This window comes from Rosa rugosa, chromosome 3, assembly GCF_958449725.1.
Source record: "Rosa rugosa chromosome 3, drRosRugo1.1, whole genome shotgun sequence".
Taxonomy (NCBI): domain Eukaryota; kingdom Viridiplantae; phylum Streptophyta; class Magnoliopsida; order Rosales; family Rosaceae; genus Rosa; species Rosa rugosa.
The window spans coordinates 55,849,256-55,874,638 of record NC_084822.1 but is presented as its reverse complement, the minus strand read 5'-3'; the positions used below and the strand labels follow the sequence as shown (position 1 = coordinate 55,874,638).

The following is a 25,383-nucleotide window of genomic DNA, read 5'->3' as shown; positions in this document are numbered from 1 at the left end:
CCCAACACCAACCAGAGCCTAGAAACTCTGTTCCATGATCCGAAGCAATCGTCTGATCACCGTCATCAGTCAACCAACCCGATCTCATCCATCGAACCGAGCCCGCCGACCTCTGGCCCCCACCAAATACTGCTCCGACCTGGCAAAATCCCAGTCTTCCTCCTATCCCAGCTTGCAGCCACGACTCAGCCAATCCCGTCCACCGAGAGAGAAAAGGTCGTACACCTCCCGATCCCATCCTCTGAGCTGTAGGCACGCCCACCAAACGATCTACCCGTCCGGCCACACACCTCGTTGGCCGGCTAGGCCAGAAGCCGTCGCCAACACCGGGGCGCAGCCGGACAGGTACCAGCGCTGCCAACGGCGTCCTAGAGAGAGAGCGTTTTTTCTAGAGCAAAATTCACGATCTTCTAGCCAATGAGAGTCGGTTCAGCTGGTAAGGGCGGACTTGAGGTGTAAACTCACACAAGTTCGATCCCCGCTACCAACAATCTCTCATTTGATATGCAATCTAGAAAATATCCTGCATAATTCTATACTAATGGGCTGGACTGGGACACTGGTCAGTTTCGTAAGTCCTGTTGCAGACTTGCAGATAAAATAATATTGAGCTTGTAGTTCGAATATTGGATTAATAAATTCAAAAAGACCCTTGGTTATGCAATTTATGCGGCTTTTTGATCAAATGGATTATGCTTTTGACTAATCAGGTGGGGATCACCGGATCAAAGGGTTTTGCTTCTTTTAATGTTGAGGTGGTGATTTGGTAAAATTAACTATAAGAAAATGATAGTAGGACCCACTTGGTCATGTGTCAGCAGTATTTTTGGGTTAGTCTTCGGGTCCGGGTTTGAAGGTGGGCCGGAGTAACATGGACTTCTTTTTCGGATGTCGGGGTAAATGGAATTCAGGTTTTGAATGTGAATGATGAAAGGAAATTCAAATGCACCGATGATGATTGTGCGACTCTGATGCCAACCTACAGTTCCGTTCAAAGGATTTTTGAAATGATAGTAATTCAAAATGCCGAAATTTTCGCTGATCTCAACATTCGAAATCATATAATTTTAGTAATGATTCGGTCAAACAAATGTAGTTTACGTGTTTTAATCTCATACATTAATATAATTCTCTCGTCGCTAGTAGACTAGGAAAAGCCTAGATTTAATGGTGAAACTGGACAAACTATGCAATTGCATAAAATCCGGTGGTGGTCATCGTGATTGAATTGATGGGAGAGGTTGATTTAAACCAGCAATACAAACAACATGTTCATTCTTTGAGACTTGAGAGAAAAGCCAAAGGCAATCACGGGTTTGAATTTGGGCATTCTTTCTGTCCCTTCAGCAACAAAGCTCCATTGAGTTGACTCAATATTCTTCTCTACATGCCATTTGTCTGATTTCACCTTCCTTTTTCATTTTGGTACAACATATTGTTGAGTACATAACTCGTTCTACCCAACCTCCCACTTCGGTCTAGGATGATTTATTGGTGCGGCGGGTAACTATAGCTATTATTATGTCCAACTAATGGCAGCTACATTGCCTCAATTTGTGCCGCTCAAAAAGGGTTAATGAAGCTCCACTGCTCTAAATATTCGCATAATCTCCACTGGTGTTGTTTAATTTAACCGAAAGTTCTAATCTGACGGAAATTAATTATCAATTACAAAGCTCAAGCTCATTCCATTGGATCATACATCCGTTGAATAATAATAATGTATTTGGCGGGCATTACTCTCCACCTTCCTCACCAGTCACCCTATATTAGACCTCCCATTAGGACCATCCTTGGTCACCAAACACATTGATTCCGAGTTTATAAAATGGAATATGACTTTGAGCTACTATTCTTTAGTCTCTAACAGGCCGCCAAGGACAAATGCTAACAGTAACCCCCTTTTCCCTAACTGCTTGGGGGAGGACATTAGTTTTCTAGTTCTAGTTTCCTAGTTTGCAGGACTGTATGTTAACACAATGCTGAAATCTCTGTGACTTCGATATCAATAAAAAAGATCAAGTGCAGGAGGAGAGTAAGTTAGAAGCAACCGCACGCCTCTTCCAAGGAGGCTGTTTCTTTCTGCTAAGGCGTAGTCTCTCATGGCAGCTCATACACTACTGTTATGTGAAGGCAATACCCTCAATCCTCCATAGCTGTTCATTATCTGGCAAAGTAAGGATAAAACTGAATATCATTCTCTCCTTGCCGTGTCACTGAAGTAAGCAGTTATTCCCTTCAACTTACCATTTACAAAGTTTTTCTCCACCTGAGACCAAGTACAACAACACTCATTAATTAAGTGTATAACAACCTATTCAAATTATGTCTTTAGTCTGAAAGATGGCTCCAAAATATATTTACTAGTTTGCCAGTGACAGAAGGAAGAGGAGAGGGGAGAGAAGAAAATTAAAGGCATGAACGTTAAAAGAGAGATAAAGAAAATACCTCTAGCGACCATGGTGGGGTCCCTGAAAGAGACAACTCTGCTAATTGGTTGACATCAACATTTCTTGGGAGAAACATGACAATCTTAGAAGCAACTTGCTTAGCAGTGTTGAAGAGAAAATATCTGCACAAGTACATCACTGAGTTACAATGAAGTAATGAAAGAGGGGAAGGGGCAGAAAATTGATATGATTCCCCCAAGCCACCGAGCTTGGAAACTTAAGAGTAAAGATTTAAAAAGTGGAGGAGAACATACCCATCATGTGGCTTAAGCATTGTCATAATGTCATATGTCTCTTCTCTTGCATAACCAGGTCCTCCCCATGGTGGTGACAAAAAGACTGTATCTGCCTGCAGTAAGAGGAATATTGATAATTGAAGAAATTAAAAGAATGACTTCAAATATATTTACATGGGGTGTTAGGATCTGTTGCATAATCTAGCAGAAATATGTCTAAAGTTCATTCAACAAAACCAGGATAATGTCAACAAAAATTAGAAATGCCAAATATATCTGTAGAACGTATTGTCATGGTACTCCTCAGCAAATAGTCAAATAGAGGTGAAGCATGAGAAATCAAACTAGCACAAGGTCTGCCAAAGCATCACTGAAAGCATTTTGCAAACCCCATCTATACCAATCACAACATTGGAAAACACAGAAGGAGTCAGCTATAGTACCTTCAACCTTGATGCCAAATGGAAAAAGTCCCCCTTTATGAAATCTATCCTTTCGTCTACTCCATAGATAGCAGCATTATGTTGAGCATAATCAATCTTTGTTGGATCAATATCAATGGCAGTTACATGTTTGCTTCTGCAATATAAGTGTTTATAACAAGAAAAGTCAAGTCAGAGTACTATTCATCAAAGGAAAAAAAAGAAACTGTCCAAAGTATCCACTAAAAGCATAATGCCAAAAGTATGCAAGTACCCTATCAAGATGTTTGAAATAACTATATCAGTGAGAAACGATCAACTCTGTTAGACCTAAACCGATTAAGGGTAAACCACCATCTAGTTTGATCATTATTTGAGGGTGCGTTGTTAACTTCAACTTCAGAAGCTTGGGTGAATGCTTGATCAGGTCAGAAGTTTACTACCATATGTACGCATGGACACAATGCATGCAAGCAAAATACATACAGTTGCAGTTGCATGTGCGCATGTATTTACATACCTGACCGTCTTTGGTAACTGAACTTCCATATTCAAAGTTATCAACCAAAATAAAGTATGCTTAGGTTGCCAAGATCAGATCCACAGTCTATGAGACCAGGAGGAACTAGCAGAAAACTAAAAATCATAAAAACAATCATGATATTACTTACATCTGAGCAAATTGGATGGCATTACCACCAACTCCAGTAAAACAGTCAATGATAATGCCACTACCACAACGTTGGGCATGATGCATAGCTAGAGCTTCTGGAGTAACTGAAAACCATCCTTCCTCATCCATTTTTATACCATCATCATATCTGGAGAATAATAGATATCTCTGAGACCAATATTTACCAATATCAGTGGAACACTTCTCCAGCAATCCTTCAAATAGAACTTCTGCAATATGAGAATGTTTATTGGAAAACAAAGTTACTGAAGAAAGAAATTGCAAATGCACTAAAAAGGCAGCAGCAAAATTAAGTTCATACCTTCATTCTCATTGAAGAATTTTCTGTGACTTCGAATTCTTCTCACTTTCTTTTTCCGTTTTACTAAAGCAGGGTCAGATTTCATTTCCAACTCATTTGTTGCAGGAGCTCCAGTTTCAGAATGCATATTCCAATCCTCAACTTCTTCAGTGCATGAATTGGACATGCTGGACAAAAGATTATAGAAACTTTATAGATATCAGATAAACAAGCAACAAACAAGAACAATATTCTAACTCCTACCTGCTTGTATCTAATGTTTGAATCGCCTCATCATGTTCACCATATTTAGGAATTTCCTCACAAAAGTAAACTTCATTAGGTTTATCATAGAGATCAGAAGTATCTGGTTCAGCACTTTTTCCTGCAAAAATTGGTTGCAAATCACTGTTGCAGACCTCATCAGCAACCTGCTCCATGGTTTGGTTTCTGCAACTGCGAGCACAATGCCACAATCCAATGAAAAGAAAAGTCTCAATCTCATATACTCATATTACACCATAAATCAGAATAGTGAGTTCCAAGAAACAAAAACACATCGATTGAACATAGAAATACCTAGCAATGTGGTCCTGGACATTTGATGACAAGCATGATGCATTTCCATCATTGCACCTGTTATTGCTCTGATTAAGTTCATCTGGAAGCTCAGGACATATGCTTACACTGACAGTTGAAGTGGATGTATCCGATAAAGTATTGGCAGCAGTAATTTCAACATCCCTTGAAACCTCTTCATATCGTTGATATTGTAAAACATCAACATTTATTGGTTCTTCAAATGAGTCAAACTTACTCAAACCACATAAATCTGTTGCCTTTAAGTCTGTGGTAACATCCATCTGAGTTACTCCAGCAACACCTTCATTTGACTTATATGTGCTATCAACATTTTCTAAATGTTCCATGCCCACGGGTGGGTACCATGTTGAAGTATGTGTTCTAATATTATAGAAGTAATTTCTCATGTAGTAAGAATCCCAATATACCATCCAGTCTCCAAAATCACCACTTTGTTGGCTGTCAATTGCACCATTCTCAAGACCTTCTGGATATATGGAACATGAGACTGATTCAGAAACACATGGCTGCTCAGGGACATGCTCCTCACAACTTTCGGTTATTTCTGCTTCACTGGTAACCATTATTGCACACTCTACGTGGTCATGCTGCATAAGTCTTTCACCTGGCTCCGTCTTATCATGACCATTAGCAGCATCTGCAGAGCAGCTGCCTGGGTAAAGTACAGCATCTAACCCAGTTGAACTTGCTAAAATTGTTGTTGCATCAGTGAGCATGGCACCATTGTGTAAGGAATCACAATCCTGGCCTTCATTAGAAACAATGCCGACTATTCCATCACGCTTATGTTCCTTAATAGAATCACCAGTAATCTTAGCTGAACTTGCTGGATAATTGGCATCAGCTGCAACATCAGAGGAAGATGATTCACTTTGGCCCATCATTGACATACAACACAAAGAACTGCTTGGGTTATCATCAAATATAATAGGAGATACAATCTCCTCCACACTCACTTTGGAAGAGTCCAGGGCTCCACCCACAACTTCTTGAGATTCGTTCGAATCCTTCTGTCGCATTCCTTTTCTTTTTCCTTGAGTTGTTCTCTTCTGCTTCTGCAAATCAGTCTCAGTCTCAGTCTCAGCATAACAAAACATCATTAATATTACTTGTGCTTGTAGTGCTAAATATGAAATCTGAAGAAGCACTACTTAATACTTCAATTGAATCTAAGCTTAATTTACCTCCTTATTTGTGCGAAATGAGACCGGAAGCCCCAACTCATTCATCTGTCTAGTAAGTTCCATATCCTCCGGCAAAGTTCCACATTCTGAAACCCAGAAATTCCAACTAAAACTTACTACTAGATACCTTAGTAGACAAAATTATACAATGAAAAAAACTAAACACACGGCAAGCTCCTAGAAATTCAAAACAGATAGTTAAAAATAACAAAGAAAGCATGAAGATGAATCCACTAGCCTGAGGAAAGAGCGTTTGAGCCATCGTCTCCTTCATCCTGAGCTGGTTTCTGTAATCATAGGCGAAATTCATTCAGTAATGAGTCTCATACTTTCAGCAAGAAAAATTGAAATTGAGCTCAAAGGAAAGCAAACACTTACAGTCCGTCCCAGGGAAAACGACCTGTCGTTTCTTGTGCCATCGTCCCTGTCAAGCACACAAAAACTCAGTAAAACCGAACAATCAAAGAGCCCTACTGCCTCATAAAACCCTAGTATCTTTGTGGAAGAGAAACAGAGACAAAGAAACGCACCAGAGAAAGACTTGGGTGAGCTTCAAGAGAGATCCGAGAGCTCTCACAGCAGGCCCCTCGTCTTCAGCTTCAACCATCTCAGATTCTCAGGCTTCGAATTATTCGGCGTCCTCGTTTTTATAGCTCCGCCGTAAAAGCCAAACGACGCCGTCCACTCTAGGAGGGAAACAAATAAAAGAAAAACTCAAAACGGTGCGTTTTGGTGGAAAGACGAATATAAGAAAAGGGAGAGCGAAGAGAGAGATAGAGAGAGAGTAAAATGGAAGACGAGGAAATAGAGGAGGGGATGCTGGTGGAGGAAGAAGCTGCTCCGCCGCAGCCGGAGAAGTCGCCGTACGAAGTTTTGCGAGAGAGCAAATCGTCGGTGGAAAACGTGGTGGCCAAAATGCTCTCGATTAAAAAAGAAGCCAAACCTAAATCGGAGCTCCGTGAGCTCGTCACTCAGATGTTCCTGAACTTCGTCACCCTCCGCCAGGTTCGTAATCGAAATTAGGGCTTTTGTGAAGCTTTTGATCAGAATTAGGGCTTTTTTTTTTTTTTTATCAGATTTGGTGGATTGCATTTTGCAGGCGAACCGTTCGATCTTGCTTGAGGAGGACCGCGTGAAATCGGAGACGGAGAGCGCAAAGACTCCGGTGGACTTGACGACGTTGCAGCTCCACAATTTGATGTACGAGAAGAGTCACTACGTGAAGGCCATCAAAGCTTGCAAAGACTTCAAGTCCAAGTACCCGGACATTGACCTTGTGCCGGAAGAAGAGTTCTTCCGAGATGCTCCTGCTAATATCAAAGAGCCTACATTGTCGAACGACGCGGCGCAGGACCTGATGCTCAAGAGGCTCAATTTCGAACTGTTTCAGCGCAAAGAGCTGTGTAAGCTTAATGAGAAGCTGGAGATACATAAGAAGGGTTTGCAGGAGACTATTGCGAATCGAAAGAAGTTCTTGAACAGTCTTCCCTCGCACCTCAAGTCTCTGAAGAAGGCGTCACTGCCGGTGCAGAACCAGTTTGGGAATATGCATACCAAGAAGCTCAAGCAGCACCACTCGGCCGAGTTGCTGCCACCGCCTCTCTATGTGGTTTACTCGCAGTTCTTGGCGCAGAAGGAAGCATTTGAAGAAAAGATTGATTTGGAGATAGTAGGAAGTGTGAAGGATGCTCAAGCTTTTGCCCACCAACAAGCAAATAGAGACACAGGTAACAACTCATGCTATGTAGCTAGTTTAGCATACAATGTAGTTGATTACTGCTGGTGTGGTATGGATTATTGAGTGCTTTGTTTTAAGTTTTAGTTTTTGGGCTTCGATCCTGCTTATTAGTCTGAAACTAGAGGAAGAAGAAATAAACTAGTAGTCTAATATTGTGTAATGGACCAGGTGTTTCTACAAATGGAGAGACTAGTAGGTTAGAGGATGATGCACCAGATGAGGAAGATGATGGGCAGAGAAGGAGAAAGAGGTCCAAGAGAGCTCCAATCAAGCAGAACCCTGATCAATCAGGAGTATATCAAGTGCACCCATTGAAAGTTATCCTTAATGTTTATGACGATGAAGCTTCTGATCCCAAGTCTGCAAAACTTATAACCCTCAAGTTTGAGTATTTGTTGAAGTTGAATGTCGTATGTGTTGGAGTTGAAGGATCTCATGAGGCAGCGGAGAATAACATCTTATGCAACCTATTCCCAGATGACACTGGCCTTGAGCTTCCCCATCAGGTCAGAATGCTTTCTATATTTGTTGCTGGTGGTCTTTGGTTATCCATTGTTGCTTCTCCTTCCCTCCCCACCATTCTCTCTCTCTCTCTCTCTTGTCTCTTATCTGCATTCATATAACACTGATCGCTACCTTGCATTCATTGATACAGTCAGCCAAGCTCATTGTTGATGAGACTCCTGCATTTGATGAAAACAGAACGTCCCGTCCATATAAGTGGGCCCAGCATTTGGCTGGAATTGATTTCTTGCCTGAGGTGTCACCTTTGCTTGCTGTCCATGATGCTCCAACTAGTGACATAACTAAAACTGAGGCTGTTATGTCTGGTCTGTCACTTTATCGCCAGCAAAGTCGAGTACAGACAGTTGTGCGAAGAATTCGCTCTCGGAAGAAAGCTCAGATGGCTCTCGTGTGAGTCATTCCTCTGTAATTTAGAGTCTTGCAAGGACAGTCTAGAAAATTTGTAGGATAAGGATACTGCATCGTTGATCAATTCTGAATGTTAGCATTAACATTTTTGTTTACTTGGTTGTTACTTGTACTGGCATCTTTTTCTGATATAAATTAGCTAGTGTTGTGTTTTTTGTTCCCTGCTGCTTTCTTTGGAAACTTAATCTGCTTTATCTATCTATAACCTCTATACCTATATCAGGGCTTTCCTTTCTTTTGGAAGTCTCTTGATGTTTTGTGTGTGAGTGTGGTACGGTATCCTCTATGTTGAGAAATTGCCATTCTTTGATTGGCTTACAGGGAACAGCTTGAATCACTCATGAAGCTTAAATGGCCAGCTTTGTCTTGTGAAAGTGTTCCATGGGCTTTGCATGCTCCTTTGTGCAGATTGCATGGTTGTTCACCTGTAGGACCTCCACCTAATCTGGCATCATCTTTGCCGGTCATAGATAAGGAGCAGGTTCAGGAACCTATAGATGCTGATTCGGTTGGGCGATCTGGTTCTTCAAAAGAAGAGTTGGAGAGTATGAGGGAAGATGGGGAACTTCCATCTTTGGTTCAAGTTGCATCTGTCAGTGATGATAAACTTGTTCAGCACAAAGGAGACTCCAGGAGGGGGATATCATTACTTTCAAAAAGACCTCCTGTCAGTAAGGCAAAGCCACTAAGTTATAAAAGACATAATGAAGAATTAGATTTTTTGCTGGATACTGAGAGTGATGTGGATGAACCTGCACATATTGTGCCAGAAGAAGAAAATGGGGTGCCTATTCAATGCTTTGAGGTAGCTCGAAAGTCATGGGTGGATTCTGGGGCAAGGGAATTTCATCTTGTTTTAACCAGGAGTATGGACTTAGAGAAAAGGAATGTGAAGTTAGAAGCCAAGGTAGCTAATAATTCATTTTTGTCATATTTTTGTCTTGCTTCTGCATTATTTTTTACTTCTGGCATTTTATTATCATTTCTATTCTGGCAGATTAAGATCAGCATGGAGTATCCTTTGAGGCCTCCCTTTTTCACATTGAGTATTTGCACTATGTCTGGAGAAAACCTTTACGAAAGTGATGATTCTGAGTTGTACAATGAACTTCGTGCAATCGAAGCAGAGGTAAATAATTCATGCACTTTCATAGACAATCTCATCTGTGTCTTCATTTATGTGACCTGCATCGGTGTAGCATTTCATCTTTACCTTGTTTGTGGTGCAATTTAGGACTGATTTTACATTTCCCCTTCTGAATGGGTGCTGTAGCTTCACAATTTCCTGTTGCTTCTTGTAGGTCAATCTTCACATAGTGAAGATGTTACCTCAAAATGAAGAAAATAACATCTTAGGTCATCAAGTTTGTTGTCTAGCAATGTTGTTTGACTATTACATGGATGAGGCATCCCCATCTTCTGAGAAGAGAAAGAGTACTTCGGTGGTTGATGTTGGATTGTGTAAGCCTGTTAGTGGTCAGCTTATTGCCAGATCATTTAGAGGAAGGGATCGCAGGAAGATGATATCCTGGAAGGACATGGAATGCACTCCTGGCTATCCATACTAAATGTATAGCTTCGGTAACTATAATCTGAATATGGCAAAACTGTTGCTGCCCGACTGCTGTGGCATTAAGCAAGTGACGGAAGAAATCAGAGGAGGATATTTATTCTATCTATTCCAATAGATTTTCTTGCTCCTTCAAAACATTATTTTAGTTCATGTTCTACTGTAGTACTGTTGAGCGTTATTATTATTTCCCAACTCACCATCCAAAATTGTGTGGAACATGAAATGACCATAGTTACGCAGATCCTTGAAATGTATCACATTAGATTTGGATATAAATTCATGAAAATGGTCATAGTTTCAGCTTTCAGGGATCCTTGATATTAGGTCTGGATATAAACAAATCAAACTGTTGAAGATTTGAGGTTTGTGAAAGGGGCATCATGAATAACCCTTGGCTCTATTTGCACAGCATCTTCAGGAAAGAACTGAGCAAGCTTCGTTTAAACTTTCTGTCTGCTTTCTCAACTTTACTTCTGTTCAGCAGTCCATCATTGAAAATTATCAAAGTAACGAACATTTCAGTAAATAAAAGTAAAACTTGAAGAACACGGCGTAACCCCTCGATCCAAAAAAGAACATGGCATAACCCCAGATCACCATTGCAACACTGACTACTCCCAGAGAAGGGAAAAGCAAACACCTTATAAGCTTGTGTTATCATGCATGGCTGCATGCTCTGCCTCCAAACAGAAAATATATAAAAAAAAAATAATAATAAATAAAACACGCACAAATCTTGACATAAAGAATTGCCACTCTTTACTCGAAGCTTTATTATTGTTTCATTTTTATTCTCTCTTTCGGGTCTGAAGCTTAAGCTCGGGGAGTACAACATACAGCATCCAGTAGTGGTAATACATACTCCATAATAATGATCTCTATTGTTCAAGAAATTGAAATAACAATACGAAAAAGGATAACAAAAGAAAGATACTGCAAAGGGTCCGAGGTAGATGCTGCTAAAATACATGTCTGACTAATTTGTAGGAAACTGGACACATATTCTATAATATGTATCAAAGATATCTCCCTGATCATATTTTGCTTCCCCTCACCTACCTACTCACTGTTCAAAAGAGAAGCATATGTAGAAAATAGATGTAAGTTCAACCTACAGCACGCTAAACCTCTCAAAAAATCTACGGCACAAAACACATGATCCTTATGTACAGCCACCACCTACCCCACAACGCATTTCCCATCCCAATCCCTGCACTTTACCACGGACCGGTCTGCGTTCGTCTCAAGCAACGTCTCTTGCCTCCTCTTTGAAGATTTTGAATCTCCATATCCTGCGAAATTATCAAATTCCAGACGGTCAATCAATTATAGAGCACCTCAGTCGTGATAAAAAAAAAAAAGCGAAGCAGCAATTTTAATCTGAGAATTCATCTCATCTGTCTTTGTGTGCATTGATGAAACAGTAACATGGCAACTAGTTACAAATAGATTGCAGACAAGTTCAAATGTTTTTTCTGATACTAGGAATAATAAAATCGAGCAAAAACATGCTATGCATTACTATTATTATCTTCAAATCTTTAAAACCGTTACAGAGGCAGAGACAAATTTGAATGAAAATGAGGAAACAAAAATTGGAACTAACAGAAAGAGGTACCACATGTTAGTTGTTCTAAGAAAACTGTATATCAGTAGTTAACTTAAAGTTCAAACTGCCACAGGGACAAAAGAAGGGGCTGTAAGTACTTGGCTAGAAAATGAATGAAGATGATGAGTTATAGAGCAGATCCCAGGAAAGCTGAAGGTCAAGATCGAGTTCTTAAGGACAAGTAACTGAGAAAGTATGTATATACTCTATAGCAGATTCTTATTATGGAGAGATAGAGTGATTTCTCATCAGCAGTAGATTTTGTTAATAATAAGAGATCACCCTCCCCACCCCCCATTTCCCAACTAGAAAAAGGAAACAGAAAAACCAAAGTACCTGATTCTTCTGCAGTTCCATCATTTCATCCTGTGGCAACCAATAGACAGTGAAAGAGAGTCAACCACATGAACTTAAGTTTATCATAGTCATTAATTGGTATATGCATCAACCATGTCAACTATAACTAAACGAACCTGTTTTTTCTTCAAGTTTTCGTTCTCCTCTTTTAGCTTTGCAACTTCTGCTTCCAACTCCATTGTGTAAGCCTGTAAAAAGCACAAGATACAAAACATATGAGAAAGAAGAAGGAAGTACGAGATGATGGTGTATTGAAGTACCATACTCATCCGTTTTTCCCATGAGGTTCAATTTCAAAACAGAACCGAGGTCAAAGGTATGGAACTTATTCAAAGCTTTTAATGATTTTGGGACTATACTCCCGACTTATGTTATGTTCCTTAAACAAATGTTCCATTACCTTGTAACAAACTGGATCCTTAAAACTTCCCATGACCGTAACTTCCCAAAATCTCATCTCTTGTCATGTCGAATCGCTATCACATTACCCTTCTGCGGCTATCTTTCATGAAGTTTTGGGATGCAAAAAGTCAATAGATGATAAAAGCAGAAGGTCAATGTCTAGCAAAAGTGAAAATCGACAACAAGATGAATTTGTTTAACTTTCTCCAGAATAAGTAACATAAAAAAGTTTTTGGATTAATACTGAAAAAAGATAATAGTATATTTAGGTTCTGTTTCCCCTTCATGTGCTGAAAGTGCATGACTCAATATTCCCCACACTCTTGGAACTCTGGTAATCTATTACAGTGGCAATATAAAAGCTGAATTTGATACACCATAAGTTCTCTCCTAGAGTATAAAGTTTTTGACTTTATTTCTAGACCCTAACACTCTCCACTCCACTACTAATGACCCAAAAACTTATGGAATTCACTTATAATGACAAGTTGCAATTATATGAACCCCCAGCCAATAGTAAATTAATGAGCTCGTATTTTCACTTGATAAGGTTAACAATATCCTAACTATCGCTTCAGAACTTTGCTTAAAAAAGCAGTAAAACAAAGAAAGACATATTCACCTGTTTGCGAGCTCTTGATCTGGCAGCTGACTCTCTGTTCTTGATCATCCTCCTCTGTCTCCTCTCAACAACTTTCTCCACAGGCCCGCCTTTCCTTCCCCTAAAACCATTGTTAAACACATATGGCATTGGTGACACGGACGACGTATCAGTACCATTACTCTTCCCAATCCCATCCGATGACAGCTGATTCGCGGGAGACACTGCAGCCACTCGACCATTCCCACCTCCTAATCCAACCATTCCCATCCCTCCTCCTTGCAGCACTGGACTCTGAACCAGAGCATTACTCATACCCTGCTCACCAATCCCCAAAATCCCACCCCTCATTCCAGGACTACCAAGCTGCGAATTCGGCCCCATACCCATCTGTGAAGTGCTGTAAGTCACAGGTTGCTGCTTGGGAAATATTTGGATCTGCTGCTGTTGTTGCTGACTTCTAACCCCATTAGCATTCAGTGGCAGATTGGAACTCTGATTCGGAACCTGATTACCATTCTCCGAAATCCTACTACGATCCGGCTGCTGAAACCCGAATCCTAAACCACCAGTGTTCCCAAACCGAGCCAACTCTCCGAAAAACCCACTCCCATTATTACCCGGCGGCTTTGAACCATCTTCTCTCACAACCCCAGCTCTGACCAAAAACTCCTCCAACGTCATTTCCCCCAAAGTCTGCTGCCTCTGCACCACATTCGACCCACCATTTCCTTCCTTGGACGACAAATTCCTCCACACCTCATCCACCGTCTTCTGGCTCAGCGTCCGAGGCAGCGTCAACGACCCCTGTCTCTGCAGAGGCAGGCCCTGATTAAACCCATCTTGACCCGTCACCACCACACCACCACCAGTAGGGACCAGAGTCTGCGTCTCCTCCGCCGTCCAGATACTCTTCAAGAGCTCATCCATGTTCATGGACCCAAAGTCCTTACCTGGGCCTCCCATGGTGTTCTGTAACTCGTCAAACGTGAGGGAATAGATCGACGACTGCCGCGCCAAGGCGTTGTTGTTGTTGTTGTTGCTGTTGTTTACCAGTGGCCGACCTCCGCCGTCGCCTTGTAGATCGGTCATGAACCCCTTGAAATTCATATTTGGCCGTCTCACTGAAACAAAGGGCTAAAGCTTCTTATTCAAAGCTGGAAAATACTACTTGATATATTCTCATTTAAGCTCACAGAAATTGACCATTTTCAAGTCTCAGCCAATCAAAAAACACACACATAACGCTTCAGCTCATTAAACCCTAATCAGTAATAATTTACTCCAAATCACTTGCCAAAAGCTCAGTTTTCTCATGCAACAACAACAAGAACAAAACCTACAACTTTCCCAGCTCAAAATTTCCAGCAAATACAGATTAACACACATATAAACCCTCAAAATGAAGAAGAAATAAATTATCCAAACAAATTAATAAAAATTCCTAATATAGGCTCTGTTCTTTTTACCTGGTTACTATTTTTGGGAATTTTTGAACTTTGGTGTGTGTGTGTGTGTGGCTGCTGAAAATTGGTGCTTGCGTTTAGGGCTGTGCTGCTAGCGCCAAGTGTCTGCAGCTCTTTCGCCAGTCCCCCTTTGGCTTTTAAGCCATTGAATCGTGGGGGCGTACAATTATTATAATGGGAGACGTGGACCAATGGGGATGGGGGTAGAGGGTCTCTGAATTTGACGCCCAGCCAATGGGATGGCGCAATCTGGGGGAACGCTGGCCGTACACGTTTTGGTGCAGTCAAGGGTTGGATGGGAGTTGTTTGGATTTTAGTGGGGTTGGATAAGGACCAGCGACGCAAGCATGGGCTGTGCTACGCTCACACGGAAAAAGCATGGTCCGACTTTTGTTAGGTGCGGTTGGATTGGACGTCAAGGGTAGTTTCGTCCGTTTCTATTCGCTTTTTAGTTTTTACTGTGTATATGAACCGACGGTTTTAAGGGCCGACTTATTTGCCTGCTTGTACCAAAATAACCTTGTCAATTGTTAAAGTCTTAAAGAGGATATTCATCCGAAGGGCTCATCAAGTGTGTACCTAACATTTTTTATGTCGGAAAAAAAAAAAAAAAAAAATTAAAAATTAAAATAATCATTTATGGTTTATTAGGGGTTTTGTACTATTCAAATTTGACAAAATCTTATCGTGAAAATAGCATGTTTGGATTACCATTGTTTGACACAAACTTGATTAAAACATGACTCATTAGACATGAGTAGCATGCAGAATATAGAGTTGGAGCGTTGTCACTTTAGCTTTTTTTACTCACTATCTTTTGATGTTTTTATTAAAATATGTACATAATCGCACATGCGTGAAGTTGAACAAGACGTTGCATCATACGTAAAAGTCTAAATTTTATAATGTCTAAAAACATGCATATGATTTTTGATGTAAATTACACGCATAGAAACCGAATTTGATTAACCGTAATTAGTAATTAATCACTTTTTTTTAAGGGAATTAGGAGCTAATCACTCCGTAATACACTTTCCATGACTAGTCTAAGGGATATCAACCAATGACCAGGAATCCCCAACCGTTACGGAATGGCGTTATACACTATACTGTTGAAAATATCTGTATGGGAGGGCAACCCGGTCGAAAAGTTATACCATATATAATGTGATCCTTATCCTGTAGCATACGCAATTTAGACATTTGTATGGCCATAATTGGTTAGTTGAGATACCCTTGAAGAAAGTAAGAAGCCGTGATCTTGACCTTCAAGTCTCACTGTCTCCTTGATCATACAAATCCATAAACTATTACATGGCCGGTGTTTATGGTTTCCCTAGCTAGTATGACTTTCATAAACTCCCGCCATTTGTTTAATCCGATAGCATCAGAGCTCGTCCCTTTCATATCAGAAGGTCGAAAGCTTAGATCGAGATCGAGATGTGGATGTGCGGCGTTTGATTCTGAAGTAAGGCCATGTAAGACATAGCTATATCTTTCCCTGCATTCAAAGCATGCACTACGAATTTTCATCCTTTTCTTGTTTTGGGGTATAAAGAAAAAGCCAGACCAGAATTGACGATGTTTAAGAGAGGCACATGGAGCTAGGGCATGACTCGACTGAAAAGTCCAAAGTTATGTGATGCGATCCTTTGTTTATTTAGGATAATTTATCCACTAACATCATGGTTGCTGGCATTCTGGGATTGGAAGCAAAGCAAAATGGACCAAAGTTGTCTAGCATGTTCCCTCTTCTAGACTTTAGGATTAAATATTGCCTAGCTAGATGGGTTCATTTTTGTATACTTTAATTACCTCTTTGGGGTTGGATTTTTGTTCTTCTTTTGTGTATGATGAAATTGACAAGAGACTGGTTAGGTTAACTATAGAATCTTTACCAATCATGGCAAGTTTGAAATATATTATTTTACAAGCCCACTCATGACTCAGACATGTATCTGGGCTACGGATGGCTATCATACTCACAGGAATTCTCTAGACTAATCCTGGTTGGTTTAATCAAAACCCTTAATTATTTGGTAGTAGTTGTACTTTTTAAGAATTAGTCGGATTGATTGAATAGAATAAATTTATCGAAACATTAAAGATAGATAAAGATGTATAATTGTATACACTGAGAAGAATCAGGAGAGAACTGAAATTACGTATTCGAAAGAGGAAAAGGGTAGACTTCCATTACATGGTGCCACGTTCCAGTAAACAAATCCACAGTTTATGATAGCATTCTCCGGTGCTAGTGCTTTGAGTAGGTGATAATGCAACGTGTTTGAACCCTATCAAAGCACCCACCAAAAATGGATATCGACGCAGAACACAGTAGTAGTGACTAGCAAAGCAGGAGAGATCTCCCAACCAATTGGTCCCCAAAAAAAATCACAATCAATCGGCAACGTGGCAAAAAAATTATCATATATTCATTGATTGAGTGATGTTCCCACATGAAAAGGGTCTTGGTTGTGGTTGCTTTTAAGTGCAGATAGGCTATCTGGGTCCTCCAATGGCATGCTTGATCCTCTTGTCACTGGATTGGGGGCAGACGAGAATGATGCAGATGACAGTTGGTGTTCCGATCATGTCCGGGACACGTATGTACATGACTCGATGAAAATTGAGAGCTCGAGAGTTGGGGCTGACGATTTATGAGGCAATTTTATTCCGGGGGTGATGGAGAATTAAGTGTAATAGAGATCGAGTGCTTTAAATTGTTTCTTTTCTGTGAGTCATTGCGTCGAACATGTTTCCCTAACTTTAAATACATCAACAGAATCGTTTAAAACAACTTCATGCATAGAAAGAAAGAAAATTCGGGTGCAGGTGACCACTCACTCATCAACAGATATGTTAATCCGAAGGATGTTAGGCCGTCGTCTCGTTAGAATGGCAAGATGGAACCATGTGTAAAGGTTGAAGTCTTAAAGCTTTCATAGTGGTCTTTTAAAGCATGACCAGGTCTACAGTGCTGTATCTTTCCCAAAATTACTCGACGAGTTTAGTATGACCAGGTCCAAAAGAAATCTGCTTCAAACACAACAAAGACGCTCACAGAAAGATCATGTACAGGGCATCCATAACCTATAAGTGTAAGCAGATATGATTAAAGGGGTTAACTTTCCTCTCTGGAAAGTGGAAACTCAATTGAGAATCCAGAAGAACCAATAATCACAAAAAAGCGAGTAGGGACCGGATGATGATGATGAATGAAAACTTTTGAAAATCCAAGTTACTGGAGTTAAAAACGAAGACCAAATACAATTTTATTTCACAGCATTCTTTACCACATTTTTACTACACAAATTGCATGTACTCTGAAAGAATTTTCAATATCTACTATTACTTTCTGACATCTCACTCTTAACACGTAAAAATGACATAATATTTGGATCAAAAATTGACATATAACAAGCATTACAGAATCGATGAAATTTTTCCTTGACATACAGGTTAATACAGAGTCAGATGAATGATGATTCTGGCTTCATACACCGCGTCTACGCTTTCGAAAATGTCTTAGAATGAAGCTGTCAGCATATAAGGGATAGTTCTTCCTAATCAGCCCCTTTATGCATTTCCAATATGAAAAGTCGACCAATGTGCCATCTTTTTGAACAATGAACAAACATCTTGAGCTTTCAAAATCTGGATGATAACCAACCTGTCAACCCATAAAGAGCAAAATGCATCATATTGGAATCCACTTCACTTAGAATACAAATATATATTATATACTTGAAAATACCACCAAATCACTCATCTATGACAACGTATTCAGTGCAGAAGAAGATTTCACATTTGGGTCAATCCTTCAGACATGACAGACACTGAAGTCAGCCGCCATCATTTCACAAAACGCACATTCTCAATGAAGTAGTATCATTTCAGGAAATTATAAGTGTTACCCAAAAGAATGCAAGCATTATCATATCAGAAACATATATACTCCCATATCTAAGGGGAAGCAGTAATCACACCCCCAATCCCCCTCTTGCACAGTGTACAGCAATAAAGCCCCCCGACACCATCCGAACTCGAGTGACAGAGAGTGCAAAGTGCAGCTGTTTAGAAGACTAAGCACTCCTCAAAGGGGGAGTGTGAATAGTTCCTCCTATCTAAAATCATATAAATGGTAGAGTAACAGATATGTAGAAGTGTCACCCTACACCTTATTATCATGCCACCAACTAAATGGAGCACTATCAGCACTCACTCAAGCCCCTCCTGCCCTAAAAAAGTATACCCCAATGGAGCCCCAACCTCTTCGGAACTGGAATGCAGCTGTGTAAAAAGCTCAGCACTCTTCAAAGCAGGAGCTCCTAGTTTAATGATGGAGTGCCAACATTACATGCATGCCTATAATAACTAAACCACTTTCACTTTTTCAGTATTAATACTAGTATTCACAATCCAAATTGTACACTAAAAATGATATCCATGGAAGCTAAACGGATCAAAATTCCACATGTATGAACAAGATTGAAACCAGGGAAGAGAAGAATTATTATACCGTGACGTAATCAATTCCGGAACCGATCTTCTTCGCAGCTTCAGGATGAAACGGAAGCAGCCTCTCAAGAACAGTCTTCTCATGCTCGGGACTCAACCTATCTCCGCTCTCATATTTCCCAGAATGAAGAATCATCCTCACAAACCCAACCAGCGGAACCGTGTCTTCCAGAATCTTATCTTCCCAATCAACCCATTTCCCTTCCTCACCTTCATCTTCCTCCGAAATCCCATCCACGTCCAAGTCCTTCACCACCGGCTTCCGCAGCAGCTCCGGCCCGTCCGCCTCCTGCCGCCCGGTTCTACTTCCGCCGTCGGCGCCGGTCTTCAGCGCGCAGAGGCGGGTGCGGAGCGACGTCGTTTTGGCGATGGGGAAGGATAGAGTTGCGGGACCAATCAGAGCGAGGGAGCTTAGGTGGTTGTGGACGAGCAGCGGTGGTTTGGAGAGAGAGGCCATGGCGGCTTTTGCCTTTTGGGTAGTGGGGAGTAGAGCTCAATTAGTTGTTGTCATGGTTCTTCAAGTAGAGAAGACCCATCATCATCATCATCATCAATCAGAGTCGGTTGTTTTTCTTGAGAGTGTTTGTAGATAAACAACTGAAACGATGCGCGCTCGGCTCTCCAGTCTCCACCTCTGCTTCTCACTTTCGGGCCTCTGCTGCCACCAAAGCCCAAGGCCCAAAATAAACTTCATCTAAAGATTAAAAATCAAAATCTACAACGTGTATAACAGGTAGTTTTCTCGACTCAAACTCGAGACTAAAAGAGTAAAACTTATTTTACAATCATAAGTTTCAGAGAATTAATTTCAACTTTGTGCATGAAGTTCAAAAATTTTCATCATAAGACCTGATGTTTGTCGATTACTTCAATCACGAGCACTATCTCACTTTAAGCGTCGAGTAAAAATGTTAAGTATTACTCGATACTTGAGATTTAATTCAAGTAGAAGTTGTGAACAACTCTGATACGTTAAGACTATCTATCTCTTTCAGAACGTAACTGACAATGTGTTTTCATTATCATTTTATTGAGTTATTTCAAATTTTCAATTGATAAATACTTTTTTAACATGACATGAATCTCATCATATTGTTACGTATTTCATAACTTTTACATCACTGTTAAAGTGACGAAGATCAAATCTTCAAATGATTTCCAAGAAACTGAGTTTGACATTGAAAAGTTTTAAAGACTCGGTGTACTAAATTAAATTTATCACTATGGTTAGAATATTCTTTCTAACAATCACTTGACTATGTTTTTCCTTGGCCTGGTCACTCTCTCTCAAGATGACATAGTCAATCCCTTCCCGAAAAAAAAAAAGGATGACATTTGCGGCAGAGCCTAATACAAACCAAGTTCCCAACTTGATCACAATTGCAAGTTTTCAACTGAAGAAAAACTGGTTCTTTGAGTATTGACTTGATATACGCAGAAGAAAACTTTGAGTATTGACTTGATAAATGCACCCAACCAAAATAGTGATCTACGCAGAAGAAAACTAAACCCAGCGTTGATGACGCCCGGTGACAGTTACATAACCCTCATTGCATGCAGCGTCCTAAGAACAAGGCCAGTCATAGCATTTTCAAACTTTGAATCTTTCTTTGGATCCATTAAATTAAAACCTTTTATTGTATTCTCATATGATTCTCAGAAGGAATATCAAGCTAAGAAAATAAGCAAAAGTAGTATGTCTTGGGGTATCTTGGTTTTGCTGCTGCTGGTGAATTCAGCCCTGGCCAATGGAAGAGGGGACGGATGTCAAAAAACCCAACAACAGAGAGTTGCAAGAATGGGAGCTGTAGTTGATTTCACCTCTCGTGTGGGAAAAGAACAGAGAATAGCTATGGATTTGGCTATCCAAGACCTTCTTCACTCGAACTGCCTTACAGTAAATTTAGACCTCAGAGATTCACAGGGAAGTACAGCTAAATCAACTGCTGCTGGTAATTTATAGTACTTCCTTTCCAAGCTTTAGTACGAAAACCATAGAAACATTACTGGCTAGCTAGTTTTCTTATATATACTTGGCTATCTATGGTTGTTTTCTTTTGCAGCAATCAATCTTCTGAATGGCAAACAAGTTGAAGCCATCATTGGAACACTGACAATGCAAGAAGCAGCTCTTGTCTCTGAGATTGATAATCAAACCGCAAACTTCACCATTTTATCACTTGCTTCACCTGCCATAAACCCACCATCAGCCTCACTTCAAATGCCAAATTTTCTCCAAGTTGCAAATGACATTGTTATCCATATGCAATGCTTGGCAGCCTTAGTCGGTCATTTTCAATGGAGAAAGGTGACTGCAATTTATGAACAAAAGAGTGATTTTTCCTACAATTCTGGAATGATAACCCTCCTCTCCGATTCACTTAAATTAGTCAACTCAGAGATTGAGCACCACCAAGCTTTCCCAACCCTCTCTTCTCTCTCTGATCCAGATTCCTTTTTCGATGAAGAGCTGAAGAAGTTGAGGAACAAAAGCAACAGGGTTTTCATACTTACCCAGTTCTCTTTAAATTCAGCTGTTTTTCTCTTTGGAAAGGCAAAGGAAACGGGGATGATGGGCAAAGGCTATGTATGGATTGTCACAGATGAGATTGCAAGTCTTCTCGACTCTGTTGATTCTTCTATCAAGTACAATATGCAAGGTGTTATTGGTATTAAAACCAACTTCATAGAAATAAGTACAACCAACAATTTCGCGAAATTCAAAACCAGATTTCGCAGACTATATGGACTGCAATACCCTGAAGAAGAAGAAAACTCTAGCCCTAGCATCTTTGCTCTTCGAACGTATGACGCAATGCAGGCCATGGCTCTAGCCATGAAATATGCTACCTCAAAACATTTGTCTCAAGAAATTGTGTCCACCAAATTCCAAGGTCTAAGTGGCATGATGGAGTTCAAGAATGGCATGCTATCACAACAACCCAACTTTCAAATCATTAATGTGTTTGGCAGAAGCTACAGTGAGATTGCATTCTGGTCACCAAGCTTCGGTTTCTCAGAGGACATGAACAAACACCTTGATATGAAGGAGAGGACTAACCACAATTATGTTCAAGTTTTGGGTCCAATCAACTGGCCAGGTGGCTTACAAGCAGCTCCAAAGGGGTGGACTCTTGTTGATGGAGAGAGACCGTTGAAGATAGGGATTCCGGCGAGGGGTGCCTTCAATCAATTTGTGAAAGTCACATATGACCAGGACAAGAAGCAGACACACATCTCAGGGTTTTCAATTGATATCTTTGAAGCAGCTGTCAAAAACCTGCCTTATCAGTTCTCTTATGTGTTTGTTCCCTTCAATGGCACATATGATGAATTGGTGGAACAGGTCTACTACAAGGTACACATAATTTTTCTTCTAGACTAATCCCAGGTCCAAAAGACACAGGTTTGGAGTCCCGTTGTTGTGTAACATGGTGTCAAAACTTTACAAATGCAACATTGAAGTGTCTTTGACACAATGACACATATCAAACTTGTATGGCTGTGTAGGGCTCTGCTCTATAGACACTGATCTATGACCATTTTATTAATGTAAAACAGGGTTTGGATGCAGCTGTTGGTGATATAGAAGTCATAGCTGACCGGTATCATTATGTTGAGTTCTCACAACCATATATAAGCTCTGGAATTCAGATGGTAGTCACTGTAAAGCCAGATAAGCTGAAGGAAAAATGGATGTTCATGAATGCCTTCAGCAAAAGCATGTGGTTGCTCATGATCACTACGCACCTTTCTGTATGCTTTGTTGTCTGGTTTATTGAATGCGAACATGGGAAAAACTTTGAATTAGAAGGAATTGGGGCCATCCTGTGGTTCTCTGTCACCGTCTTATTCTTCGTGCAAAGTAAGTCTATGTGTAAGTATCTTAAGTTTTTAGAGTCGAGTGATTGTCTTAACGTACAACTACAATATGCAGGAGAACGAGTTCAGAGTAATTGGGCTCGGCTGGTGCTGGCTCCATGGTTAGTAGTGATTCTAGTAGTAACAGCCACTTTCACAGCGAGCCTCACTTCCATGATGACCATCTCTCGAGTCCAGCCATCCGTGCTCAATGTGGAAACACTTAAGAAAGAAAATGGAACTGTTGGATGTAATGGCAACTCTTTTATTATTAGGTACCTGATCAATGTTCTAGAGTTCAGACCAGAAAACATCAAGAGAATTGCCTCCATAAGTGACTATCCAAAGGCCTTCCAGAATGGAGATATTCAAGCAGCTTTCTTCGTCGCCCCCCATGCTAAAGTCTTCCTGGCATGTTACTGCAAGGGCTATATGAAGACAGGTCCTATATACAATCCTAGCGGCTTTGCATTTGTGAGTATCTCTACCTTCTTATCATTTTCTTTAGACATTTTATTGAACACATTGTTTGCGAGTCTTTAGAAAACGAACGTACTAGTAAATGATTATTGGGGCACTTTTCAATTGTCTGCTTCAGGCTTTTCCAAAGGGGTCTCCTCTTGCCATTGAAATGTCAAGGGCAATCCTACATGTAAATGAGAAGAAGCAAGTAGAGCTATTAGAAAAACAAATGCTCTCCTCCTTTAACTGCTCCCCTGCACTGAACTTGAAAGATGGTCCAATTGGTTATGAGCCCTTTTCCGGCCTATTTCTAATTTCGGGTTTGGTTTGTGCATTTGCCCTATTGGTTACGAGTGGGCGTATGGCCGGTAGACATCTGCAGAATATGAGCAGCACACGAGCAATACTAACGAAAACAGGAATTCTAAGATGGGCTTTTATGTACTGGATTCAGAGCTGCAGAAAATCTCAAAAGCATTGCTCCACAACCTCCATCCTGGAAACTTGATCTACAAGGAACATGAGCAGTAGTGGTGATATAGTGATTATCAGTTTATCACACACCACTAAGATTAGTTTACAGAGTTTTATTGTAAGCTCTCAAGATTTAATTCTTATCTGACAAATTGTAAAAACGTACATGTAAATTTTTACATGTTATAGAGTGAATGAAATGTATAGTTGACGAAATTCCACTTGAGGTTCAGTGAAAATAATTTGTAAGCATTGTTAGTGAAGTCCCTTGTACCAAGTCCTTATTGATTATATGTTCTACATTTTATAGAAACAAAAGAGGTTTTGTATCACAAACTCACATAGTATAATAAGATGAAACAGAAGAAGCTATTACATTAATTAGGAATGTTGGCACAACAAACGTTGCTTGGTCATCTTCACAAGGGGCATTTCCTAGTTGAGGTAGGAATAGATGAAACTAAATAGAAATGTTGGAAACATACAGAACTGCTATTACATTAGTAATTTAGCATCATATTCACTAGGACATTTTCCTGTTAAGCTAGGATTACTAAATTGAAATGGACAACACTTGACCCATCGAGATTGCTAGTTTTCTCTAAGAGTGAAGATTACTTGTTCAAATCTTACTGATTTAGAGATGAATGGGGTGGGGATTAAAAAAAATAAAAATCTAAACCTACAGTTCAATAACAAATTTGTAGGTTTCTTTTAATCCAAACTTTTTTTTCATTATTTTGTTTTTATCTTTACTGATCCTTTTTTTTTTTTTTAATCGAAGGAGGTTAGCCATTTATTGAAAGTGAAAGATTACAACGATACGATGCCAAAAGACATCAAGAAAGGAATAAAACAGCCCGAAAAGAAAAATACATATGAAATATAAAAAAACTTAATAACGCAAGGAGCAGCAACGTCGAGACGCAGTGCTGATTGTACACTACGAATTGCAGCCGTGTAGTGAATTGAGTAGTCGGTGGTTTGACTACCCATCGAACTCCCACGCACAAATTGACAAAAATCAACTTGGCTTCGGAATGAAGGCACTCTCCCACCTAAAGATCGAAGTCGGCCAAGGGTGTCAGAACATGGCCATGTTGGCAGACGATCTTTCACGAACAAATACCTTAGAATTGGGTCCTGGATCCAATACCAATAAGGCACAGGAGCCCCAATCCATTCTAGCAAATCATAAAAAGCCCAACAAAGATTGTGGGCCACAGGCCAAAACCAAACTCCACCCGGATCCCAGATCCGGCTCCATCTACCAAGCCCACTCGGATCCCAGATTCGGATCCTGATGCTAACGAGCTGGACAACAGCACCGGCGGACGCGTCCCAAGGACCTGTAATGGAGGATGCCAAAATGGAGGATGCCAAACTGCAATAGCAACGCTGACGAACAAAACACCGCCATCGAAGTCCCAACACACCGACCCCATCGCTCGGCCATCACCACCAGAACCCCATCCCCTCACCTCGCACCAAAATCCGACGTTCTTCAGCCTAGCGTC

General features: G+C 40.4%; 5 protein-coding genes across 10 annotated transcripts; 2 read left to right on the top strand and 3 right to left on the bottom strand.

The window, feature by feature from the left end:
* Positions 1–1,605: 1,605 nt before the first annotated feature.
* LOC133736263 (uncharacterized) lies at positions 1,606–6,493 on the bottom strand. 3 transcript variants are annotated; one of them, XM_062163699.1, is made up of 13 exons: positions 6,400–6,493; positions 6,248–6,293; positions 6,108–6,156; positions 5,870–5,955; positions 4,662–5,740; positions 4,347–4,538; positions 4,104–4,270; positions 3,780–4,011; positions 3,130–3,265; positions 2,705–2,799; positions 2,449–2,572; positions 2,248–2,269; positions 1,606–2,167 (listed from the first exon to the last, which is right to left on the bottom strand). In XM_062163699.1, exons 1-13 carry the CDS (start codon positions 6,474–6,476, stop codon positions 2,124–2,126), a joined length of 2,349 nt encoding a protein of 782 aa, XP_062019683.1. In that variant the 5' UTR covers positions 6,477–6,493; the 3' UTR covers positions 1,606–2,123. The 3 variants fall into 3 exon arrangements, with proteins under 3 accessions (XP_062019683.1, XP_062019682.1, XP_062019684.1); XM_062163698.1 differs by having other exon boundaries at positions 1,606–2,269; XM_062163700.1 differs by having other exon boundaries at positions 1,606–2,269; positions 3,780–3,996.
* Positions 6,494–6,641: 148 nt separating this feature from the next.
* Positions 6,642–10,420, top strand: LOC133736262 (THO complex subunit 5A-like). The gene is made up of 7 exons (XM_062163697.1): positions 6,642–6,874; positions 6,969–7,596; positions 7,776–8,113; positions 8,263–8,522; positions 8,862–9,447; positions 9,538–9,669; positions 9,842–10,420. Exons 1-7 carry the CDS (start codon positions 6,659–6,661, stop codon positions 10,106–10,108), a joined length of 2,427 nt encoding a protein of 808 aa, XP_062019681.1. The 5' UTR covers positions 6,642–6,658; the 3' UTR covers positions 10,109–10,420.
* A 429-nt stretch (positions 10,421–10,849) lies between these two features.
* LOC133736264 (bZIP transcription factor 46) lies at positions 10,850–14,704 on the bottom strand. Of its 4 annotated transcripts, none has more exons than XM_062163701.1 (5): positions 14,552–14,704; positions 13,104–14,206; positions 12,196–12,267; positions 12,059–12,088; positions 10,850–11,405 (listed from the first exon to the last, which is right to left on the bottom strand). In XM_062163701.1, exons 2-5 carry the CDS (start codon positions 14,190–14,192, stop codon positions 11,331–11,333), a joined length of 1,266 nt encoding a protein of 421 aa, XP_062019685.1. In that variant the 5' UTR covers positions 14,193–14,206; positions 14,552–14,704; the 3' UTR covers positions 10,850–11,330. The 4 variants fall into 4 exon arrangements, 2 of the variants coding, with proteins under 2 accessions (XP_062019685.1, XP_062019686.1); XM_062163702.1 differs by having other exon boundaries at positions 13,104–14,219; positions 14,552–14,670; XR_009859475.1 differs by lacking the exons at positions 10,850–11,405; positions 12,059–12,088; positions 14,552–14,704 and adding an exon at positions 12,480–12,577 and having other exon boundaries at positions 12,240–12,267; positions 13,104–14,514.
* Positions 14,705–17,795: 3,091 nt separating this feature from the next.
* Positions 17,796–19,676, bottom strand: LOC133740911 (protein DCL, chloroplastic). Its single transcript, XM_062168851.1, has 2 exons — positions 19,071–19,676; positions 17,796–18,221 (listed from the first exon to the last, which is right to left on the bottom strand). The coding sequence occupies exons 1-2, from the start codon at positions 19,524–19,526 to the stop codon at positions 18,045–18,047; spliced, it is 633 nt and encodes a 210-aa protein (XP_062024835.1). The 5' UTR covers positions 19,527–19,676; the 3' UTR covers positions 17,796–18,044.
* A 714-nt stretch (positions 19,677–20,390) lies between these two features.
* On the top strand, positions 20,391–24,070 carry LOC133740974 (glutamate receptor 2.5-like). The gene is made up of 4 exons (XM_062168909.1): positions 20,391–22,427; positions 22,631–22,934; positions 23,007–23,404; positions 23,529–24,070. The coding sequence occupies exons 1-4, from the start codon at positions 21,186–21,188 to the stop codon at positions 23,898–23,900; spliced, it is 2,316 nt and encodes a 771-aa protein (XP_062024893.1). The 5' UTR covers positions 20,391–21,185; the 3' UTR covers positions 23,901–24,070.
* The last annotated feature ends 1,313 nt before the right edge of the window (positions 24,071–25,383 follow it).